Genomic DNA, 19,962 nt, shown 5'->3' with positions numbered 1-19,962 from the left:
CGTCAAAGGCGCGTGGCAAAGTTTTCGTCCGCCTGTTATGTATTGGAACGAGGTCGAATCATATTATATACGCTCGCGTCAACTTTCCTTACATACAAACCCCGGCCTGCGACGTTATATGAGAGTGGTATAGGCCCCGCGACTCGAAATAACGCGGAATATCTGAGGCACTCGAGCGGAAAGCCGAGGAGGGTGAATTTAAATTTCGAAATCATCCCCGTCTCGTGCCCTCCGGCCAGAGATGGCAATTTTCCAAAGAGAGAAGGGGGGGGTGTCTCCGAAGAGAAAGATGGGGAGTTGCGTGCACGCGCCGAGGGAACAGCGCGAGGATGAAATGGCCCGTCGAATCGCATCGGCGTAGAAAGAGTTTCTCCCCTGGCTGGGTGGAAGAACTTTCTCCTTTGTGTATGTATAACCCGAGGGTGGGGAGCTACTTACCTCCTTCCCCCCCCCCCCCAAGAACTTTTTTCCCGATAAGCATACCCGCGTGCAATTGAGTTACGTTTTCACGCTTTCGGAGTGCATCGTCGAGGCGCCAAAGTTTTTATTTCAATGTATATTCTACTGCGTACGGGATATTATGTATTTTCATTTCTTTTGTTTTTCGGCGATTCGAGCAAACGCACGTTGGAAGTAAAGAGAAAGAGGCGAGGCTGCGATTGAGAGCCGAAAAATTTAAGCGACAGGCGCGTCGGCGTCGATTTCTCAGGGCGAGCTAATGATTCTCGACGCGGATCGATGTGGCTCGAGTCGGCCGTCACTTGTCGCTCCGAAAGCTCGTTAGGCCTGATGAATTTTCCCGGCGGAGCTTCATCCCTTTGGCCACGAAAATGAGAAGTGCCCCGGAGGCGGTGGAAAAACAGGAGTTGCACTGTTGCTTAAGATAACAAGAGTATGTTGAATGAGAAAACAATACGGTATTCGGCTAATTCAAGCACGACGATTGAATTCACTTTTCTTTTAAATTTTTTTTTTTTTTTTTTTTTACAATGGCATCTTAACATGATACCTTTACATGATGAAATATTATTTAGATTTATTGAAAAATCACTTTTAAGTTTTGATTAAAACGATTTACGTATGCAATTGATTATTATAACTCTCTAGGCAGTGAATTTTCCACGAGCCAGTTATTTTTGTTGGGGCAAGGGGTAAGGAAAATAATGATTACAATACTCGATTACAATCACGTCCGTGAGAAATTCGAAGCCGCTCCGGTGACAATCTCAAAACGTCCCAGGAGGAGAAGGAAAGGGGAGCACTCATCATCTCTCCCACGCAATTGGCGACGATTCGGCGACTAAATTAAAATTGGCTGTTCTCTGCTCTTGTTGATATTCGTTTAATGCACCCATACACGGAGCAAAGAGACAGAGATACAATACGCTTGGCTTGAAAAATAATCAAGTCGCAAATGACGCGGACAGTTCCGTTTTTCTCGGAGGTACTTTTAATTGTTTGATGGTTGCATGAACGTGCAATGGTTCATTAAAAAAGGCAAGCTTCAGTTTGTGATGGTCATCGATTTAATAGTCCAAATAATTAATCTCCCGAGAGTTTAAATAAATTTTCGACTCGAAAATCTTGATTGACAGTAGAGATGTAAGACAAGCCTGTAGTTCAATTGGTACACGTATAATGTATGTATACATCATCCCCGTGGCCTAACGCACCATCACTAGAAAAACTTTGTAACGAACGAGACTCGTGCCCACGTGTGCACCCGTAAAATTTGGGTTATCCGGATGAAAGAGCCAGCGGTCCTCTGACGAAGAAAACTCCCCGATGCATGTAAAGCCGTGTACCTTATATGTTATACTCTCCTCGCGTATACAGTATACATCATCAAGTTTTCTTACTTGGGAAAGCAGCTCCCTTAGTAGTCCTTGGAGGTAGTATTATACAATACGGAGACACGTAAAGGGGCCGGAGTTGCAGTTGCTCGAGTAACGAAATTATGATACCTACCTATATGTCCCCCTTGGGGGATTACATCTAACGCATATATGTATAAATCGGGTGGATACATTGTATACTTTTACGCCGCAAGACGCGAGAGTAAACTTTTGTGCCCGAGAAGACGCCCGGGTGAGAGAGAGAGAGAGATGGGCACATGCAGGAAGTAATAAGGAGCCGAGGTGGAGGAGGGGAACGAAGAGAGTGGCTGTGTGCGAGTATTGTATCTTTCCCGGGAGTACATGGGAAAACGCGGGCGGGAGACAATAACGGGATGAAGCTGGGGAAACAATGAGGAGCTGCTGCCTGGTCCTGAGGCAACTCGTGCGCTCCGCTGGAGTCTATTATTTTTTGTTTCCTCCCCCCTCTCCTCGACCAAGAGTGCAAGTTCCTTTTGAAATCCAGCGTTTCTCGGTGTTTCGCAACAAAGCCCGGATTAATGAAATTTTCTCTCGATTGACTTCTCGTCGAGGATTCATACATTATACGCATCCAATGGAAAAAAAGCCTTTTGTGCACGAAATGTCGTGGCAGTGGTATTATTTCTTTAAGTCTCAAATCTCTCTCTCTCTCTCTCTCTCTCTGGAAGTTTCTTTGTATCAATTTAATGCTACACCGCGAATTCCAAAGTGTAAATTCATATTTTAAACATCTGCGCGATGAAAAATATGCGTTCCCTCCTCCCGCTCTGAGTGATTATATTACTCGTCCCAGCTCTGCTCCTTGCGGTTTTTGATGCACGTGCAGTTTAACTTTTTTACGGAGAGAAGACGCTCCGTGGGCATTTTCGTGTTTGGGTGAGATCAAATGAAATAAAACACAAAGCGAGAGACCTATCTGATGTGACACGTGAGCTTTTTTGCGGTATCTATAACACACACACACACACACACAAGTGCTTCCGACTGCTCGCGTCAGGGATGTATTTTTTTTTTCCTCACGCGGAAAACTTATCGAGAGTCTTACCACACCCGACCACCAAAGTTCAGCAGTACTTATCATGTTTGCCATAAAACTGGAGTTACCGCGCCAAAGTTTCGCACTTTGCTGTAAATTACGACTTCCACAGGTGGAACTTTGTAAGGCCTGGCAACGACGATTGTAACACTGTACAACTCACAATGGACATCGCCCCCCTCTTCCACGCGTTTATCATACGAGTAATAAATAAGGCACCGTTATTAACTTGGCTCCAAGAAAATACCACATATTACGAATCATCCCCCCCCCCTTTCCCCAACGCGTGTACACGTATAACTTGTTATATAATGCTTATACATGTGTGTAAGTACGTATGACAACGGGGTCACCAATGGAGCACCTCTCGCGCACAAAACTTTGGCCATACGGTATACAGTCGCAATACCTAAGTCCGGAAGAGCTATTCGTCGTGGTCGCGTTATTTATATATAACTCGGAGCTGGGCTGGCGTACGCTGAACTTTCGGCCGCGCACGTCACCTCGTAAATGACGTCGCCCGTCGTAACTATATATATATAGCCCCTCCGGCGATCTCGGGATATCTTTTTAGCCGCGATTTTTCCTCTCGTCTGATGTTTTACCTTCGTGTTTTCACAGAAGCGCTGCTGCTTATGCTCGGATTGTTTGATGGTTATATAATATATTAATACACGATGTGTATCAACTCGATGCGTTGCAGTGTATAACTGTACCATAAAGATTCCCGCCACCGAAGCCTCGATTCCGCGTTTATTTATAACGACGGCGCGCCTCGTTTGCCCAAAAGGGTTCAATCCACGAGTGGAGTCGTCATCGTTTGATGTATAGGCGCAAAGTGAGATCCGGAGGAGATTGTACTTCGTATTAAATTTAACTGGGCCGTTTTAACGAGACACGCGTCCCGCTCGCGAAGAAGATGGGCTGACACGAGTCCGAGCGTTTTCCATTAATTACGGGGAGACGCCGGCTAGAGCAGTGACAAGTCGAAGGAGAGAATTAAAAGAGGAAAACGGAGGGATATGGCTATCGGTTCCCCCAAAAACGGCTTGTACACGGTGTCGTCGTCGAACGAGCTCAGTTTTCGAAAAATCGATTTTATTTATTTGGAATCGACCTGCCTTTATACTCCACTTTTTCGCTAATAATCCACCAAGGCAAGTATATACGTAAAGTACGCGTGGATGGAAAACAAAAAAAATAAAACCATAGAGAGGGAGCCTTGGATTTTCAACGGGGCAAATTTTTCCAATTTAATTTGAAATCACGGCCGCGCATCCCTGGAACCACGAGAGTTTAATTTTCTCCTTGCCCCGGAGGAAAAAAAGAAAAGAATAATCGAATGGAAATTCCAGCCAAAACCTCATCTCCCGTGGCAATTTAAAAGACCAAGAGAATCTCCGCTCTTCCCCACCTTGTACGCGGTGTTGTATAGGTGTATACATATATACGCGTCTCTCGTAGAAACGCAAAGTAGGTGCGAATAGGAGAAAAGTGGGAGCGAGAACGGCGACGCGAGCAACATATGCCAATTTTCCCGGTAATCTTCCCGAGACCGCGGGCGCCTTCCTCCCCATACCTCCTTTTTCTCGCCCAAAAAGAGATGAAAAGGGAAGCTTCCCGAAAGGAAAAACTTGGCAGTCGCGCGCGGAAAAGAAAACAAAGGCGCACGTCTTGCCTAATCAGCACCTATACTATAGGTACGCACAATCGCGACGTGTACGAAATTTTGGCTCGCGTCTCCCATCCGCGCACATACACACGGAGACGTACCGTTGCACCGTTTAGTTTTTCTGGGTGGCCTAACCGTCCCTGTTTCAAGCGTCTTTATTTCTATAGGCTCCCGTCCGAGATCGCGTGCCGGCTTTCTCTCTTTTATCATTCACGAGACTTTACCAGCTGCCTCCTGCCGACCATACGAGCGATCATATTTACCTTTCTCTGTGTACATGCAATTGGAAGAGTACATGGGTTTTAGCCGATATATGACATCATCACCGCAACTCGTAGCCGCGTTAATCATTTGGAAAATATAGTAAACCATGAAAAGAAAATATATTCCAGCTCTGATGATCGTGCAAGGGTGCATACGCTGTTAAATCATCAACCGTATAGGGCGTGAGTTCCGGTAGCCAATTGCACGCCGATAACAACGTAATGGACGCGTGGTATGCCCACGATGATGCGCTATACGTAAATTTGATACTCCCTCCCTTGTGCAAGTAGGTGTACGTGCATTCGTACGGGTGTGTCGTAGGTGTCCTGATGAACTTTTGACTTTTTCCCGATGGTACTAGGAAAGTTTGCTCTACAGAGGTTTCGCATCGTGCGTTTATATTGCTTATATTGCACTAGTTATTAGATACGAACAAACGTAACTATACATTCTCTTGATTCCATTAGTTGTGAAGTGACGTGTATATAGGTATATATTGTACGAGTGATACAGAAGCTTTAAGTTAATTTACACTCGTTAATCTTGTCGAGAAGTGGTTCTTTCAAAGTAGGTCGCGTCGATCCATCATATTTCGAGTGCTCAATGAAATTTGTGATTTATCGAAGGTATCCCAAATCTCGGATAGGGTATTTTTGGCGGATCATTGGGTTTCGCATTGTATTGCCAATCAAAGTTTTATTTATGAACTCTGTACACAGGGACATCAAAAGCCAAAGAGCTTTGTAGTATAAAATAGTACCAAGAGCGTAACGAGTGCAACTAAATGTACCCTAAATCGCGAAAAAACCATATATATTTCAGAGTCGGTTGTTTTCATCTACCAAACAAAAAAAACGCAAAACAGCATCAGCTTGAAGTAAGTAAAGAAAAAAAAAAAAAAAAAAAATCACTCCAATATACGCGAAGCCACAGTGACCCAGAACCGCATCTACCATTCCTCCTTCCTCTGTAACCCTGTATTCCAATCGTCAGCCCTGCATCTGCGCCCCGACGGAGAGAAAAGCCCAGAAGCCACTGGGCCGCCACCACCATTATTCTCGAAGGTGTCGGCACTTTGCACCATCTGCCGCACCACCACCTCGACTGCCAAGCTCCTCGTAATCCGAAACGTTGTCGCTGTCGTAGCAGTGCATACGTATAGCGCACCAAAGCAATTTCTTCGGTCTCTAATTAAAGAGCCCTGCCTTGGCGCGGATACGCGAGCCGAGCCCCGAGGACAGGGACCTGGATTATTGGGATCACGAGAGCCGTACAGGTACTACGCGCCGTTCGATCGTCTTTCTCCCCTTGCTTTAGCGCCCGTTTTTCTGCATATATATATATATATATACCCTCATCCCCGTGGAAGGAGGCCACGCGTCCAACTGCAGAGCCGGAGCGTGGAATCTTGCGGTCCAGGGGTGGGATGAAGCGGCATTTTTCGATATCGGATTTTTGAGGTTTCATCAGGAATCCCCGGCGGCCGAGGGACGAGAGAAGAGCAACACCCTCCTGAGGTGGAGGAAAAAAAAAAAAAAATACCTCGGTGGCGGCATGTACACCCAATAACCCATCGGACTCCCAAAGTTGCGCTCTCTTTGGTTCACTATGGTGCAAAATGTTTGATTGTTCTTTTCGTGGATCCACATATATAGGTATACCATCCTCTTTCGCCCTTATAGCTCGCCACGGGTAGATATACATACGTAGGTAGGTGGGTAACTTTGTAAACCCGTTATGTAAAGATATATAGATCCCGCGTGGAGGCAACTCTCGGCTTCCAATGGGAGGAGAGAGAGAGAGAGTATATATATGTAGTCGTAGAATAACGATCGTCGCCTTGGGGAGTGTATATAGCCGAGATTTCGGGGGTATATATATATATATATATACACGAAGACGGGCACAATAGGTGGGGAAAGACAAAGTGTTTCACCAAGACGGAGCGCGACGCTTGCAGTTTATTATCGAGTCCACCCCACCCCACCGGCGTATGTGCTATACATGTATACATACCTGTACGTACACACCGAACCACTAGTTACCGTTCGCTACTTTCCATAACGAGGTAAGAAGGCAAAAGGGGGCGGAAAGTTTGGGCCTCCTCTTCAGCAAAGTTTACCACGCGATCAGTATATATGTATACACACACATCTATACTCGTACCCGTGGCATCGCGAGTCGCGACGATGTTATCTCGTTATCGGCGGAAACTCGATGCGGCGTCTAATTACCCGTGAAAAGTCGCCCTAACGCGCACAATAGACGCGAGACTCTCACACGGGAGAGACGAAAATTCACCATCATCGAAGCAGCATCGTTATACCATGCACTTGTTATTTTGTCCAATGCATCGCGTACTGTTTATTGTGATTACAAACATCGTGTATAACCACATATATACATATATACACGTCACCGCGGGGCAGCCCAAAAACTTGCACCTTCCTCTGCGATAGGCGCTATACAGATACGTATAGGTATATAGTCGGTAAGATGCATGTACCTGCAGTGCGGCCACTGCGCCTCTCCGGGGCCCTAACGAGACACCGGTGTATACACGCCAAAAGTGATGGCGGTGAGAGTATTCCGCTATCCCCGTAGGCCTCTGCGGCAGCTCCTCTGGAAAGCTGTCTCTCCCTCCTACCTCTCTGGCGCTTATCTCTCCGGGCCTCTTTTGCCGAGAGCTGTGGAGGGTGGAGAGGAGCTGCAGGGAGAGGCTGCTCTCAACCACTTGGCAATTCAATTAAGCCGGAAAACGCGGACGGTGGGTACGTGCTTGCGGGTGGTGGAGCAGCTAGAGGAACGAGGGAGGCTGACGTCGACGATGAGGATGATGATGAAGACGAGGAGGGGGGGGAGAGTTTGAATTAAGCGACCGTCTTGGGGGGGGGGGGAGGGAGGGGTGAAAGTTTGCCGAAGACTGTGCGCTGCCACTGTGCTCGTTTGCCAATATTGATGCGGGCACTTTCCCAACACCACCCGCGTCCCGCTACCGTGGGTGTCACTTGAGGCCATACGTACAGGGTAAAGCTCTTAGTTTTTGGTGGCGTCCACACCCCTGCACTTTCGCGAGTCTCGTCCGACCAAACTTTGCTTGATCTACTTGTTTCGTTTCACGTAAAAATAATTACAGTGCAAACATGTAAGTATATTGTTTTTACCCCCCCTCCCCCCACTCGTGATTGTTCGATTCACACGTGCAGCAGGTGGCTTCGCGATAAATCAAAAAAGTCGAGGGGTGAGAGGAAAAAGTTTGGAACTCGGGGAGGGGGTGATATTTATTTTTCAATACTCTCGTCAAACTCACTCGAGGTGGTACAACGGGAAAGAAAAAAAAGCTGTGAAACTTTCGATACTCTTTTCATTTCCTCATAAAAATCATCTCTGTCTTGGCGTCTGTTACAGCACTGAGAAGTCTGAGCCAGCTGAGTAAGGAGGGTGACGTGCTTGGCCTGGATGATGACGTCGCAGCACACCCCACCCTGGCTTTGATGCGCCGCATCCTCGCGGATGCACAGGTGAGTCGATGTTGCACTTTATTTATGATTTTTTTTTTTTTCTTTTCTTTTCTTTTTCTTTTCTTTGTCACGCAATGGTTTTTGTTATTTTTTTCCATCGCGCTGAAAACACGTGGTTCGTTTCGTGAAAACTTGGGAGCTCGAGTGATCGAGCCCAACTTTCGGCTCTCTCTCTCTCTCTCTCTCGAGGAGTTACCGTTTACGCGTTAGTTTGAGTTCATCAGCAATCCACTTTATTTGAAGGCGATGCATCGATCCTCGCAAACAACGTGAACGTGTGCACCTGTATATAGGCACATCACACGCCGGAGGGGCATGAATGATTTCGCGCGTACAACGTAAGATCGGGCCATGGACGTTTCACGACTATTTGTCGGATCCACCGGCAGAATATTAATCTCGCAGCTAATTTCTCCTCCACTATACCACCAATGCTAGCGACGTGGTTCTAATTACGTTGCTCCTCTCGTACACCTGTACGTGTTATACTTGGGAGAAATAATTATTAACTTTGAGCTCGGGTATTCCATTACTCGGAAAAAGTCGTTGAATCGTGGGGCTTGCATTGAATTTCTCGGATAAATGGGGTACAGTGGCTCGAGGATCGATGGCCCTCGGCTAACCGAGCTTGCATATGCGAAAGAGAGTAAGTATATGTACGATCTCTATAACGACCGTCGCCATTGGCGCGGGGTACTTTTGAATTCCCGACCTGCCCCGAAAAGTTCAAGAGGAATGTCCGTGCATGAATGTCCTTTTCACAGTCACGGTGCTTTTTGAAGAAAAAAAAAAGCTCCCGGGCTGTGCTTTCGTTGCAATACCCAAAAAAACTGCCACCAGCACGCCCCAAAGTTATGGCCACTCGGAGGTGAAGCAAGGGTTGACACGCTCCGTGTAGAGCCTCGGCTTGGGTATTATACCCCAAAAACGTAATCGTGAGGAAATAAATGCCGCACAAGGCGATCATTGTGCAATAATACATCGTCACTCCCATGCGCGTACGCGATCACCATTATATTTCTTTTTTTCCATAATCCATAACGTTACTACCCGCTATCGCGCAAATTACTCGCGCCCCAGTTGTCAAGTGAGCTCGAGGGAGAGAGAAAAAAAAGGGGTTTGTTTTTTTTTTTTTAACTCGACGCTCGCACGTGTGCATAATGTTCAGCGCTGCGCATCGAGCGAACGAGGTTTGCGGTCGTGCACGCTTCGCAGCGCGCTGATTTTAATTGCAATTATGTGCGCGCACCACGTCGCAGCGTGTGACCTACACATATATGTGTGTGCTCGTGAAAAAAATCATTTATTATTATTATTATCCAAGGGGGCCGTTTAATTACTTTTCCGTTCGAGCGCACAATTAAACATGTACGTGAGAGTCGAATTTTTCATTTTCGCGCGCAAACCGATACATATACATATGTGCAGCTGTGTTTCTCTTTTAGTTTACACAAGTCCTGACCCACTCTCTCATCGGCGCGCACATTAGCACGTTAAGCGAGAGGAAAAAAGCTCGAGCGAAAAAATGAGCCCTCACAATATTCATCTTGGCACGTGACAAAAGCCTCGGCTTTTCAATGGAAAAATTCGTGCGCCTCTCGGTAGTACCACCGTCGTATAAATATATATAGGTACACATACTTTGTGTGTACGTTATTGTATATATATACAATACCTTGTACGAAAGAAAAGCTCGACTGAATAAAGAGAGGCGCGAGCAGCGAGAGAATATTATATAATATATGTATGGGGGAACGCGGGGCTTTTCATACGCGTTCCAAGTATCGCACACTCGTGTATTTATTGTACGCGTGTGCGTCAGAGCATCGCTGCAATTGAAAGGAAGGAGTCGAAATATGTATTTATCACGTATATATGTATTTATACTAACCACGTGAAATGAGGATGTTATAGGGGCTTTTACTTTTGCGATCTCTTTCTCATCCTCGTCTCCTTTTATACATGCAGCCTTCTAAATACGCGTGCATGGAAATTTATCTTTTTTTTTTTTTTTTTTTTTTTTACTCCACAAAATTTCTATACTACTTACATCGTGTACATGCAAGTGTGAGTGGAATCCAGTCGCGACGAGTGTCGAATTTTCGCCCTAGTTTCATGACTTGTGATTATGCGTGTACAATCGTTCTTGTATAATGTACCGTATCGTGGGACTGTCCTGCCAAAAAAGTTGAGAAAATTTTCATGATTTCTAAACTCGAATCGTTTTCAAGTGAAAAATATATCGATATAAAGATTCTATACCCTGCAACCCTTCTCTCCCTCTTTCTTGTATGGACTTGTGAAGTTTTTACAAGGTTTATATATATGTTTACATGAAGTTTTGCTCGTCACTCGATTATGATGATGCGTTCATTTGACATGGTATTTTAGCGTTTGATGCGCGTACTTACCCATCTCGCAAGAAGATTGCTCGTTGTTTTAGCTTATAAGTAATTTTTTATTCGATGAAAAATGTATTATTTGGTTAATGGGTTCGGAGAAGTATATGTAAGCGAGACAAAAAGACACCACAGGCATGTATGTACATGTGAACAAAATTTTATTTTATCGCTGTAGTGCTACGCTATATCCATAATTAATTTTAAATTTCGGTGTGGTGTATGTATGAGTGTGTCCTTGAAATACGAAAAATACTATTCAGCCGAAAATTAAAAACCATCTATAAGCCACCTATGACACCCGCCCCCGTTTTGGGAGCTACGAAACCTATAAATTTAATCCGGCACCTGCACCCGCGTCTAAGCCACCATCTTCAGATTGACTCACTGAAGCATCTGCCCAAAATATTTGTTGACTACCACCAGAATTCGCATTGGAATTACGTTCAAACTCTTCTAATTCGTCTCGTGGCATCTGTTAACAAAATTTAAGCCGCGTCGTTTATCACAAACCTTTTAAATTGTGCATCATATTTTATTTAAAAAAAAAAAATTTTACGAATCCCTGGGAAATAGTACTTAGTTTTCGTCCTATATAGAAATTCCTACACTTTTTGTTTTAGTGGTAGGCACAACCTCTCTCGTAAACATTTTTAAGTTTGGCTAAACTTGCGCAAACGTTCATGTGGCCAACGTTTGGCCAAGCTTGGGCAATGAGAAAATCCCAAACTTGGATTTTTTTTGGAATATTTGACTCAAGTTTAGCTAATGTTTATCCAAACGTCTAAAAAATTCATTTGTTGCGTTAGTATATTAGTTGGTCTGCATTATGTGACTTACGAAAAATACTGAGTCAAATATTCCAAAAAAAATCCAAGTTTGAGATTTTCTTATTGCCCAAGCTTGGCCACATGAACTTTGGCAACAGTTAAGCCAAACGTAAAAATTTTTACGCGGGGCTTAATGGTGTGCTCTAGACTATGGATGATTTTGAGCTAATTTTATTTGACAAAAAAATCAACTTACTTGAGCGAGAGTGACGACCACAAGGGCCAAAACGACGAGGGCAAACAGGATGTATTTCATCTTGGCTGAATGATTTCTGATGAATCGTCGAGACTCGACTGGTACATCGTCGGCAAACGGACCAGCGTATTTATACACCCAAAAAGTCCCTTGACTTTTCCTCCTCGGCGAATAACTCGGCCTAATCATAGCCATTGACGGATAAAAGAATGCAACATTCTTGGAAATCCGTGTAAAATTTTTTTCCGACCGAGATACTACATTGTTTTTTTTTTAATTATTACTCGAGATGTGGACGGGAAGAGTAGGTGATGGCGAAAAAACAAATTCATCACGCGATGTCGAACTTCCGTCAGATACGTATCAAAGTAATGCCACACTGGATAAAACTCGTTATTATTGTTAATCAATTTTTCGGATCGAGAGATTTTGTTTATCACACGGGCATGCCACACAAGCGTCTTTTCCATTGCAAGAACCATTACGTAAATAAGCACGTTGCAATAATCATAAAAGCCACGATTATCATTTTTCAATCAAAAGTCATATCCTGTTTGGTCAAAGAACTTATGATACACATCATAACGTCGTTTAACGGCACGGTTACTTGATTGGCACCCTGAATATCAATCAAAACCGACTCTTTATGAATTTATGCCCGAAACGTGGCTATATAAATTAATTGGCAGCCACATGGTGACTATTAAAAATCAATCGCTCTTTTTTCCAAATTTTCATCGATCTCCGCACACGTATAAAATACATCTCCTACAAATTATCCAAATGCCCTCGTTCAATGCTTTATTTAACCTCCCCCTCCCCCCCTTTTCTAAACCCAATGAGGTATTGATGAAGCCCTTCCGGCTCTTCTGCAGTACAAGCTCTCTCCTTCTACCCGATTTTATACCTCGAGCTTTCGGGCACAGCTGCGCGAAATTCACCGTCCCGCGCTTCCCCCCATCGTCTACTCCAGGACGCGAGAGCTTGAATTTATTTTTCCCTCGGCACCCGTGAATCCTGCACCGGCTGCTCGATCGATGACAATTTTTCAAAAGTAAATCTCCCCAGTGCCACCGTATTGTTTAAGTCATATACACGCACACATCGTCGATGTCTATTATACCCCCTTCGAGATACGTGAATGGAATAGCGTGTAAGTTAAGCTCGAAGGTAAAAAACGCAGCGTCCCCTGCTTGCCCGACAATTTATCATCCTCGCTTTGCCATTGGAAAACAATTTATAACACGTACGGTAAACAATGGGAGGCCCCGGGTGGAAAAGAGGCCTTTATTTAATATCTTTAATCCCATTTGGAGTTCCTCTATTTTTCGTACACCCTCGCGACCCAGCTGGCTACAAAAAAGGCACCAAAGGATCAAAAAAAGCTCGCGCAGAGTAAATTTACCTCTCAATTTCCGTGCAAGGCTGGATTTATTCGGTGGAGTCGCGCGGATGACATTGCCAATCATTTCAGAGTTTATGTTTTTCAAACTTAATTCCTACCTATTTAAAATCAATTTGCGATTTCGAGGACATAGGATTTATTTGACATCGGCAGCATTGTGCGGTTCATTAAGTTAAAATTCAATACACGTCTGGGACTCCGATGTTTCCCTTCAATTGAACAAATTCAATTCCACTGGATGTAATGTACGTACCATGCATAAGACAACATTATCTCAACAAGCAGAACCACACATACCAAGTAACTTCAAATCCCTCGGAGGATACGAGATACGCTTCTCGAATAAACAACCTCGTCAAGGCCCATTCAAGCCCCCAAAGCCAGAATCATCTTTAGTACACCGTAAATATGGTATACATGGAACCAGAGATGATAATACCAAAACGAGAATAGATGGAGGGGGAGCCTCTATATTCAGGAGCTGACGCACAAAGACGACGGAGCATATTTTCATGTCGATCGGCTTAGGCGCGTAACGCGCGACGGGGACAACCGTATCACCCAGGGTCCTTGCGTCCTCGGATGACGCAGGCACCCAGCCACTTCGTATACCTTTGCTCCAACTGCCCGAGAGAATATCGGCTCTGGAATCACGGCCGAACACTCAAGAGGGGACGTAGTTGTATTGTGCACTGCGAAGAGCCTCCACGTGTTGACGCACGGGTGTGTGTAGGTATCACACAACCTCTGGGGACTGCAGGGTCTCGCGTTTTGATAATACTCGACGACGTAAACTCTGGTCTGCACGTGAAACATGCTAATTTGGGGTATTTCACGCAAATATATACGTATACCTACGCTTGTGGATGGGTCGTGCGGTGACTGTAACCCATAGTTGGCTTTGGGGAATACAGTAATGGACGTGACGGAGGACACCGGTACTTACGCGTATACACACACATGTACCATTTACAAGTGGACTTGCTCTCTACTCTCATCCGCCGTGCAGGAGAAAATGTTTTCTTGCGCCACGTACAAGACAGATTGGGTTTGTTTGGATAAAATCCCAATATTTCTACACATACACGGTACGTTGTTGTGGTTGACTTCTGGATGTGAGCATCAGTTTCATGAGTAGTCTTGTTTTTTCAAAAGCCAGCACGTGATGAAGAAAAAAAAAAAAAAACGACCAACCCCTGTTTGATACCATCCAATGCGTGTACGCACCTGCCACATCTGCAAAAACTCGGCGCAAGAGGGCACCACAGAGTAGCGGAAGGCAATACAAATGAGTGAGATATTTTCGAAAGGGGGGCTAATCCATTAGTCCCCGGACGCTACAACCTGCACCGACAGCTGACCACCAGGTATACACAGGGGCTATCGTACGAGCGAGAGGGAGAACTGCAACGTTGATAACTGCCATTCATTAGGCGAACAAGCTCCGGCGCTCCGATGCGATGGCATTAATGAATCGCCTGCTGCTGTACACTTGGATCTCCTCTTTCTCTCTCTCTCTCTGGAGTATCGCACTTCCGCGTGCAACAGACGCCGACGCAACGCCGTTTGTCTTGCCTTATACGTACATGTACGTATACACGCGTGTGTAGGCCACACGTAGACCGACTTGGATCTTAGGTATCGTGTATTATTATTATTATACAACTACCTTCAAGGATGAAAATTAACGGGACACGGTCTTCGAGCAGTTGCGGGCTATACCACGCTGTGGTTATACTCACACACGCACACACAGTCCGCACGAGATGATACACGTGTTACTGGGTTTTAAGGCGGTTTTTTCCTGGACCACAATAGCTGATGAAGAGAAAACTGTTTTTCAATCGGAAAAAGGGGATACCTCAAAGGGAGAAGCCCGAAAAAATTGCGTATCAAAGTACTCACTTGCCCCTCCCCCTTAAAGAGTAACTATCTGGCAGATTCCTCGTAAAGATACACGTATCACCACCGGAAAATGTTTGAATCACCCATTTGTTTTTTTTATTTTTTTTATTTCCCTTGTCCAAACGAAACTCTTTTACTTTTGTTCGTTGCTCTTTCAACTGTACATCTCAATGCCACGAGATTTTCAATTAATTGCGAGTAGAGACATTGTTTTTTAAACGGTGCATCTGTGGAAACTCGTTTCGTAATGAACCCTTTGGAAGCTCATCTATTGCAAACAACTGATGAAAACAAAGATACGCAAGCACAAAATCAAACGAACGCGCGTTACTTTAATCACCGCAGTTGAAACGAGTTTGGTAGCCGCACCCCCCTTACACCCCCTTGTAGAATAGGGACTTTCGCATTTGGTGGTAAAAAAAAAAGGGTGAAATTAAAAGGCACTCGTTTTGAATGTGGGAGCACGAACGAAAAACAACATGTAGCAACAACCATTGTATGAAAACCTCTTTTATTCGCTCTCTGTGCGTGCGTGTAATGTAATTTTTCGGGTGATCGGATCTAACGAGGTTACCTAAAAAGAGTAGATTACCATGAGGGATAATGGTACACGTCGTGTAAATGTGTATGTTGTGACGATAAAAAAAAATGTCTAAGCCACCATCCTATCGTCGGGAGATTAATAATTGATCGAGCCTTCACGTCTACTACATATATACCCCGAGGGTGGCGTACATTTAGCCGCGAGACTCGTACGTGTTATACACACTCACACACAAGCTTGCTTCAACTTTCATCCACGCATCGTGTGCATGTAACGCGTGAAAGCTTGTCTTTTTAAATTTTTGATGCGACGCGCCGAGCGGACTCCCTTTCGATCCGGGCTCCGGCAGTCGAAAGTACAGCTCCGAGAGTTGAAAAAAAAAAAAAAAAAAAGAAAGCGAAAGTGCCTCCCCCGTCGCCCGTCATATCCACCGTATAATACGACGCATAACAAGACGCGCCGCCAGGAAAATTGATTTTCCATTCGCTCCGCGGTCTGACACGCGACGTGACGAGGTGCCTCCACCACCGCGACAAGGAGTCGACCGCACCCCCGCAGGAGTACTCCCCATTTTTTTTTTACATACCATCCATCACCTTGCGATAGGAGCAAGGGGGGAGATGATAATTATGGACTTTCGTGCGCCCAGTTGGTGTACACCTCCTGCGCGTGTATACAGCTGTCGTGAGTTTTAGTTACTCCAGCTGCGCTTCCTCGCGTGTCTTTCGAGATTCGCCCCGCGTATATACACGATCGGATTGGAAATAAGAGCTTGCTCGAATGGGATTGCTACAAAGCGTTTATGTATCGTTTTATCGTGCCAATCGAATTTTCACGGTTTTTTTTTCGCTCCGGAGGACAGCGCGGGAAAAAACAAATTGAACAAACGCGACGTCGTTTCGATGTCTGTGACAACCGAGAGCTAACGACATTCGATTCCGAGGGAACATAGAATATATATAAAAAAAAAAGGAGAGAAATTAAGCAAGTATATCGGTGTCAAGTGAGAAAGTTCCGCGTCTTCGAACACGGGGTTATCCGGCAGATTGAGCTCGAGAAACGGTGGAGTTCGTTTTTCCGCGCCCCCAGTGAGTGGCTAATTAGGAAAAAAAAAATCCATCCATCGGTGGAGGCAGTATATAAAGGGAGGACGTAACGTATTAATCGTTATCTCCTCTCCTGATGCTGTGTACTTTATACCTACCCCTGTATTACTTGACGAGAGATACTCTAGAGTCACAAGTATATATCCACGTGAAAAACGTCCTAGTGCTTGATCCGGTAAACAGTGGGGGATGCATCGAGTGCTGTCGTCACATTCTCGAGATTCTGCCAGGGGTATCCCTAAGAGGAACACTTGCGCTGTACGGCTGCAAATTTTATTTCCTCGGGAGTTAGCACGTACGATTCCGGTGAGCGAAATATCAGTTTCGATCGAATGAAACATGTGCCATCGGAGGAGCTTCTGTTCTCAATGATTGTTATACAATACTTGGTTTTATTGATACAAAATTAAAGCACGTGAATTACGCCGAGGTCAAAACAAACGACGCGATTTTGAATTATAATGATAAAATTAATATGGTACAGCCCCGGGCGTACGAAAATACCCTAACAAAGGGAAACGAAGCGTGTTTTGTTTTGCCCAAACCGAGGGGGTTGGGAAACTCATTAAGATCGCGCGAGATAAAGCTCAAGCGAGTTCACCTCTTGCTCCACCTTTCTCCGGGCTTTTATACTTAGCCATTCGCAAATTCAATTATCGGCAATCAATGTAGCCGGTGATAATTCACTTCGCTTCGCTGTTGTGTGCCTTTTTTTTAAGGGAATGGGGGAGGCGGAGCTAATGTAGGGCTCATTGGAAAAAAAAAAAAACCAATGACCTCGTCAATCCACGATTCTCCGTGAAAGCTCGTTGGAAGAGATTTTTTCTTCGTTAAAATTAGATCCCCCATTACCGAAGAATCGCATACCCTGACCGAATGGAGGAACCAATGCCATATCGATGAAAAAAAAAGGCAAAAAAATCTTCTCGCGGTATAGGTATTCTCGCGCTATGTGGGGAAAATTATTGGGAATGAGCTTTCCCAAGCTCTGCCGAAAGCTTTGTTGGTCGATAACGACCTCGTTACTCTGTTTTCTCCGACCTGCTATTCAGTCCCCGTAAAAAGCTTCCGCATCGGCAAATATTTGAAGAAAAAAAAAAGAAAGCACCAAACGCAGACGCTGTAAAACATAGTGCACAGGGTATAAATATTACGAGTTTATGGAGATTTCTTGCGAGAAATCCAATAAAGGCTAATTGAAAAGTACGACGAAGCAGGGAAATCGACCCCCCCGAAGGTGCGTATAACGAACGAATGCCGTTTCGCAAAACATACTCCAAGTTATTGCTTTAATTTTCATTAGGAAATAATGTGTTTCGTACCCGAGCTCTGTCCGTCACGGGGAAAAATAAACGTCCAATATACCCGTAGCGTTTCACGGGATTGCTGTTAAATTGATAATACACCTTTGCACTCACTGTATAGGGTGCGTGTATACGCGCGTGATATCCAGAAGACTGACGAAACAAAACGTACAGTTTTTTCTCCGAGACCTTTTTTTTTTTTTATTTATACGTACAGTCAAAGTTGGAGCACGCACGTAAAAGTCCACCAAGATCCAAAGGGGGGGGGCGGGGGGGACGACTGTTGAATTATTTACAAAAGCAGCCACCGTGACCGCCGCTGCTTCAGGGTCAGAGATGTGCTCGAGACGAGGAAGGGAGGAGGGTGGAGAAAATAAAGTTAAGAGAAAGCGGGGAAGGGGAGGGTCAACGAGAGTTAGGAAACATGTTTTACGAGGCGAATTTCTAGGGGATGGTGGGTCTTGCGCGACACAATCGCTATTCCAGGGGACGGGAAGTAGGAATAGCTCATTGGGTGTACGTCACGGGGGTGGAAGGAGACCTTATTAGGAACCTTTTATTTTTATCGACAATCACGTGTGTGTGTATACTACACGTGTTGAGCTATTGAGCTGATAAGGGTCGCAATCGCCATGTGGGTGTTATTTTTCTTTTTTTCCCTTAGAAATTAAGAGAAGATGCGTTGTTTAATTAATTTTGTCGGTGCCTACGTTTAATTCTTTATTTTACCCTTGAAATGAAATTTACTGTAGCGTCCCTCCCTACGAAAAAAAAAAGAAAGAAAAAAAAAAAAAAAAGCTCTGGTACCGTGAAAAAGTGCGCACACAAACTCGATCGTGAGATGTACTCTCCGAGAAAATTGTTATTTTCATAACACTCGAGGGCATCAAAAATTTCAGCCACGTAGTCGCGGTATAACGAGTTCGTCTAACAGAGTTATGAAACAAGTCGAGGACGCACGATGGAAGGAGGGGTCGGGCTCTCGTGTAACAGGAGAAAAGCACGAAGAAAAAGCTCGCGGGGTAATTTCTTCTCAAAAAAAAAAAAAAAAAAAAAAAAAAAAAAAAAAAAAAAAAAAAAAAAAAAAAAAAAAATTAATAAAAACCCTCCTCAAGATCTTTATAAATATCAAACAAAGCCACGCTCTCGAGAACGGGGAGGGGGAAGGGTACTTGCTCGAGTCTTTTATCTACACATGCACGCTTGCTCGCACCCCCCCTAGAGCTGGAGAATCCTGATTGCAGCGTCCCTCGTCTCGGGTAAGGTATACAACGTGGGATACTCGAGAAGGTACGTATCCGTCGAAAAGCTAGGAATCAGCCCGGAAATCCGGAGCCGCGAGATCAAAAGAGAGGAGCCTCCTCAAAGCGAAGTAAAAAAAAAAAAAAAAAAAAAAAGATGCACTCGCAACCTCGGCCGAGCTTAATACCCATTACAGGAAAGAAGAGACTCGCCCCGCGAGCGATACGAGACACCGACAGCTCCGTACCTACGCGTATGTATGTAGATATATCGTTGGTTTCCGATCGGACTGTATAGGTGGGGTCGCGCCGGGAAAACTACCACTAGGTACAAGTGTGTATATATGTGTTTGTACGAGTAGTCGAGTGCGCGTGACGGAGAGAGGAAAGCTATCGATCCCGCCCTGCTTCCCCCCCACCGACGATGGGTGAACAACCACCAGCTGTAAGTATAGCGGCAGTAGCGAGGTGAATAAGCTTACTACCCTCTTTTTTTTTTTTTTTTTTTTTCTCATACCCCTCCCATCATCGAACTTGGGTCGGCGTCCTTGCACGGAGATAAAGATAAAGACGACGAATGGATGTATATATACCCATCACCACTCTGTGCTCTCCCTCTTATTAGGGTAATGTACGAGAGCTTTTGAGCTTTTGCGCTTGTC

The 19,962-nt window shown here is 44.9% G+C and overlaps 1 protein-coding gene across 1 annotated transcript in view; it reads left to right on the top strand.

The window, feature by feature from the left end:
- The window catches only part of Liprin-gamma (liprin protein kazrin), a 95,720-nt gene that overhangs the window by 52,550 nt on the left and 23,208 nt on the right, over positions 1-19,962 (top strand). Inside the window, exon 3 of the mRNA XM_089590536.1 lies at positions 8,258-8,370. Within this exon, the coding sequence (XP_089446662.1) occupies positions 8,344-8,370 (27 nt within the window). The 5' untranslated portion in view covers positions 8,258-8,343. The remainder of the gene's footprint in view (positions 1-8,257; positions 8,371-19,962) is intronic.

Source organism: Copidosoma floridanum, unplaced genomic scaffold (genome assembly GCF_036245765.1).
Source record: "Copidosoma floridanum isolate Cflo_tuat_1 unplaced genomic scaffold, Cflo_Japanese_pri ptg000001l, whole genome shotgun sequence".
NCBI classification, from domain to species: Eukaryota; Metazoa; Arthropoda; class Insecta; order Hymenoptera; family Encyrtidae; genus Copidosoma; species Copidosoma floridanum.
Note: the sequence above shows the minus strand (reverse complement) of the source record. Positions and strands in the feature narration are given on the sequence as shown.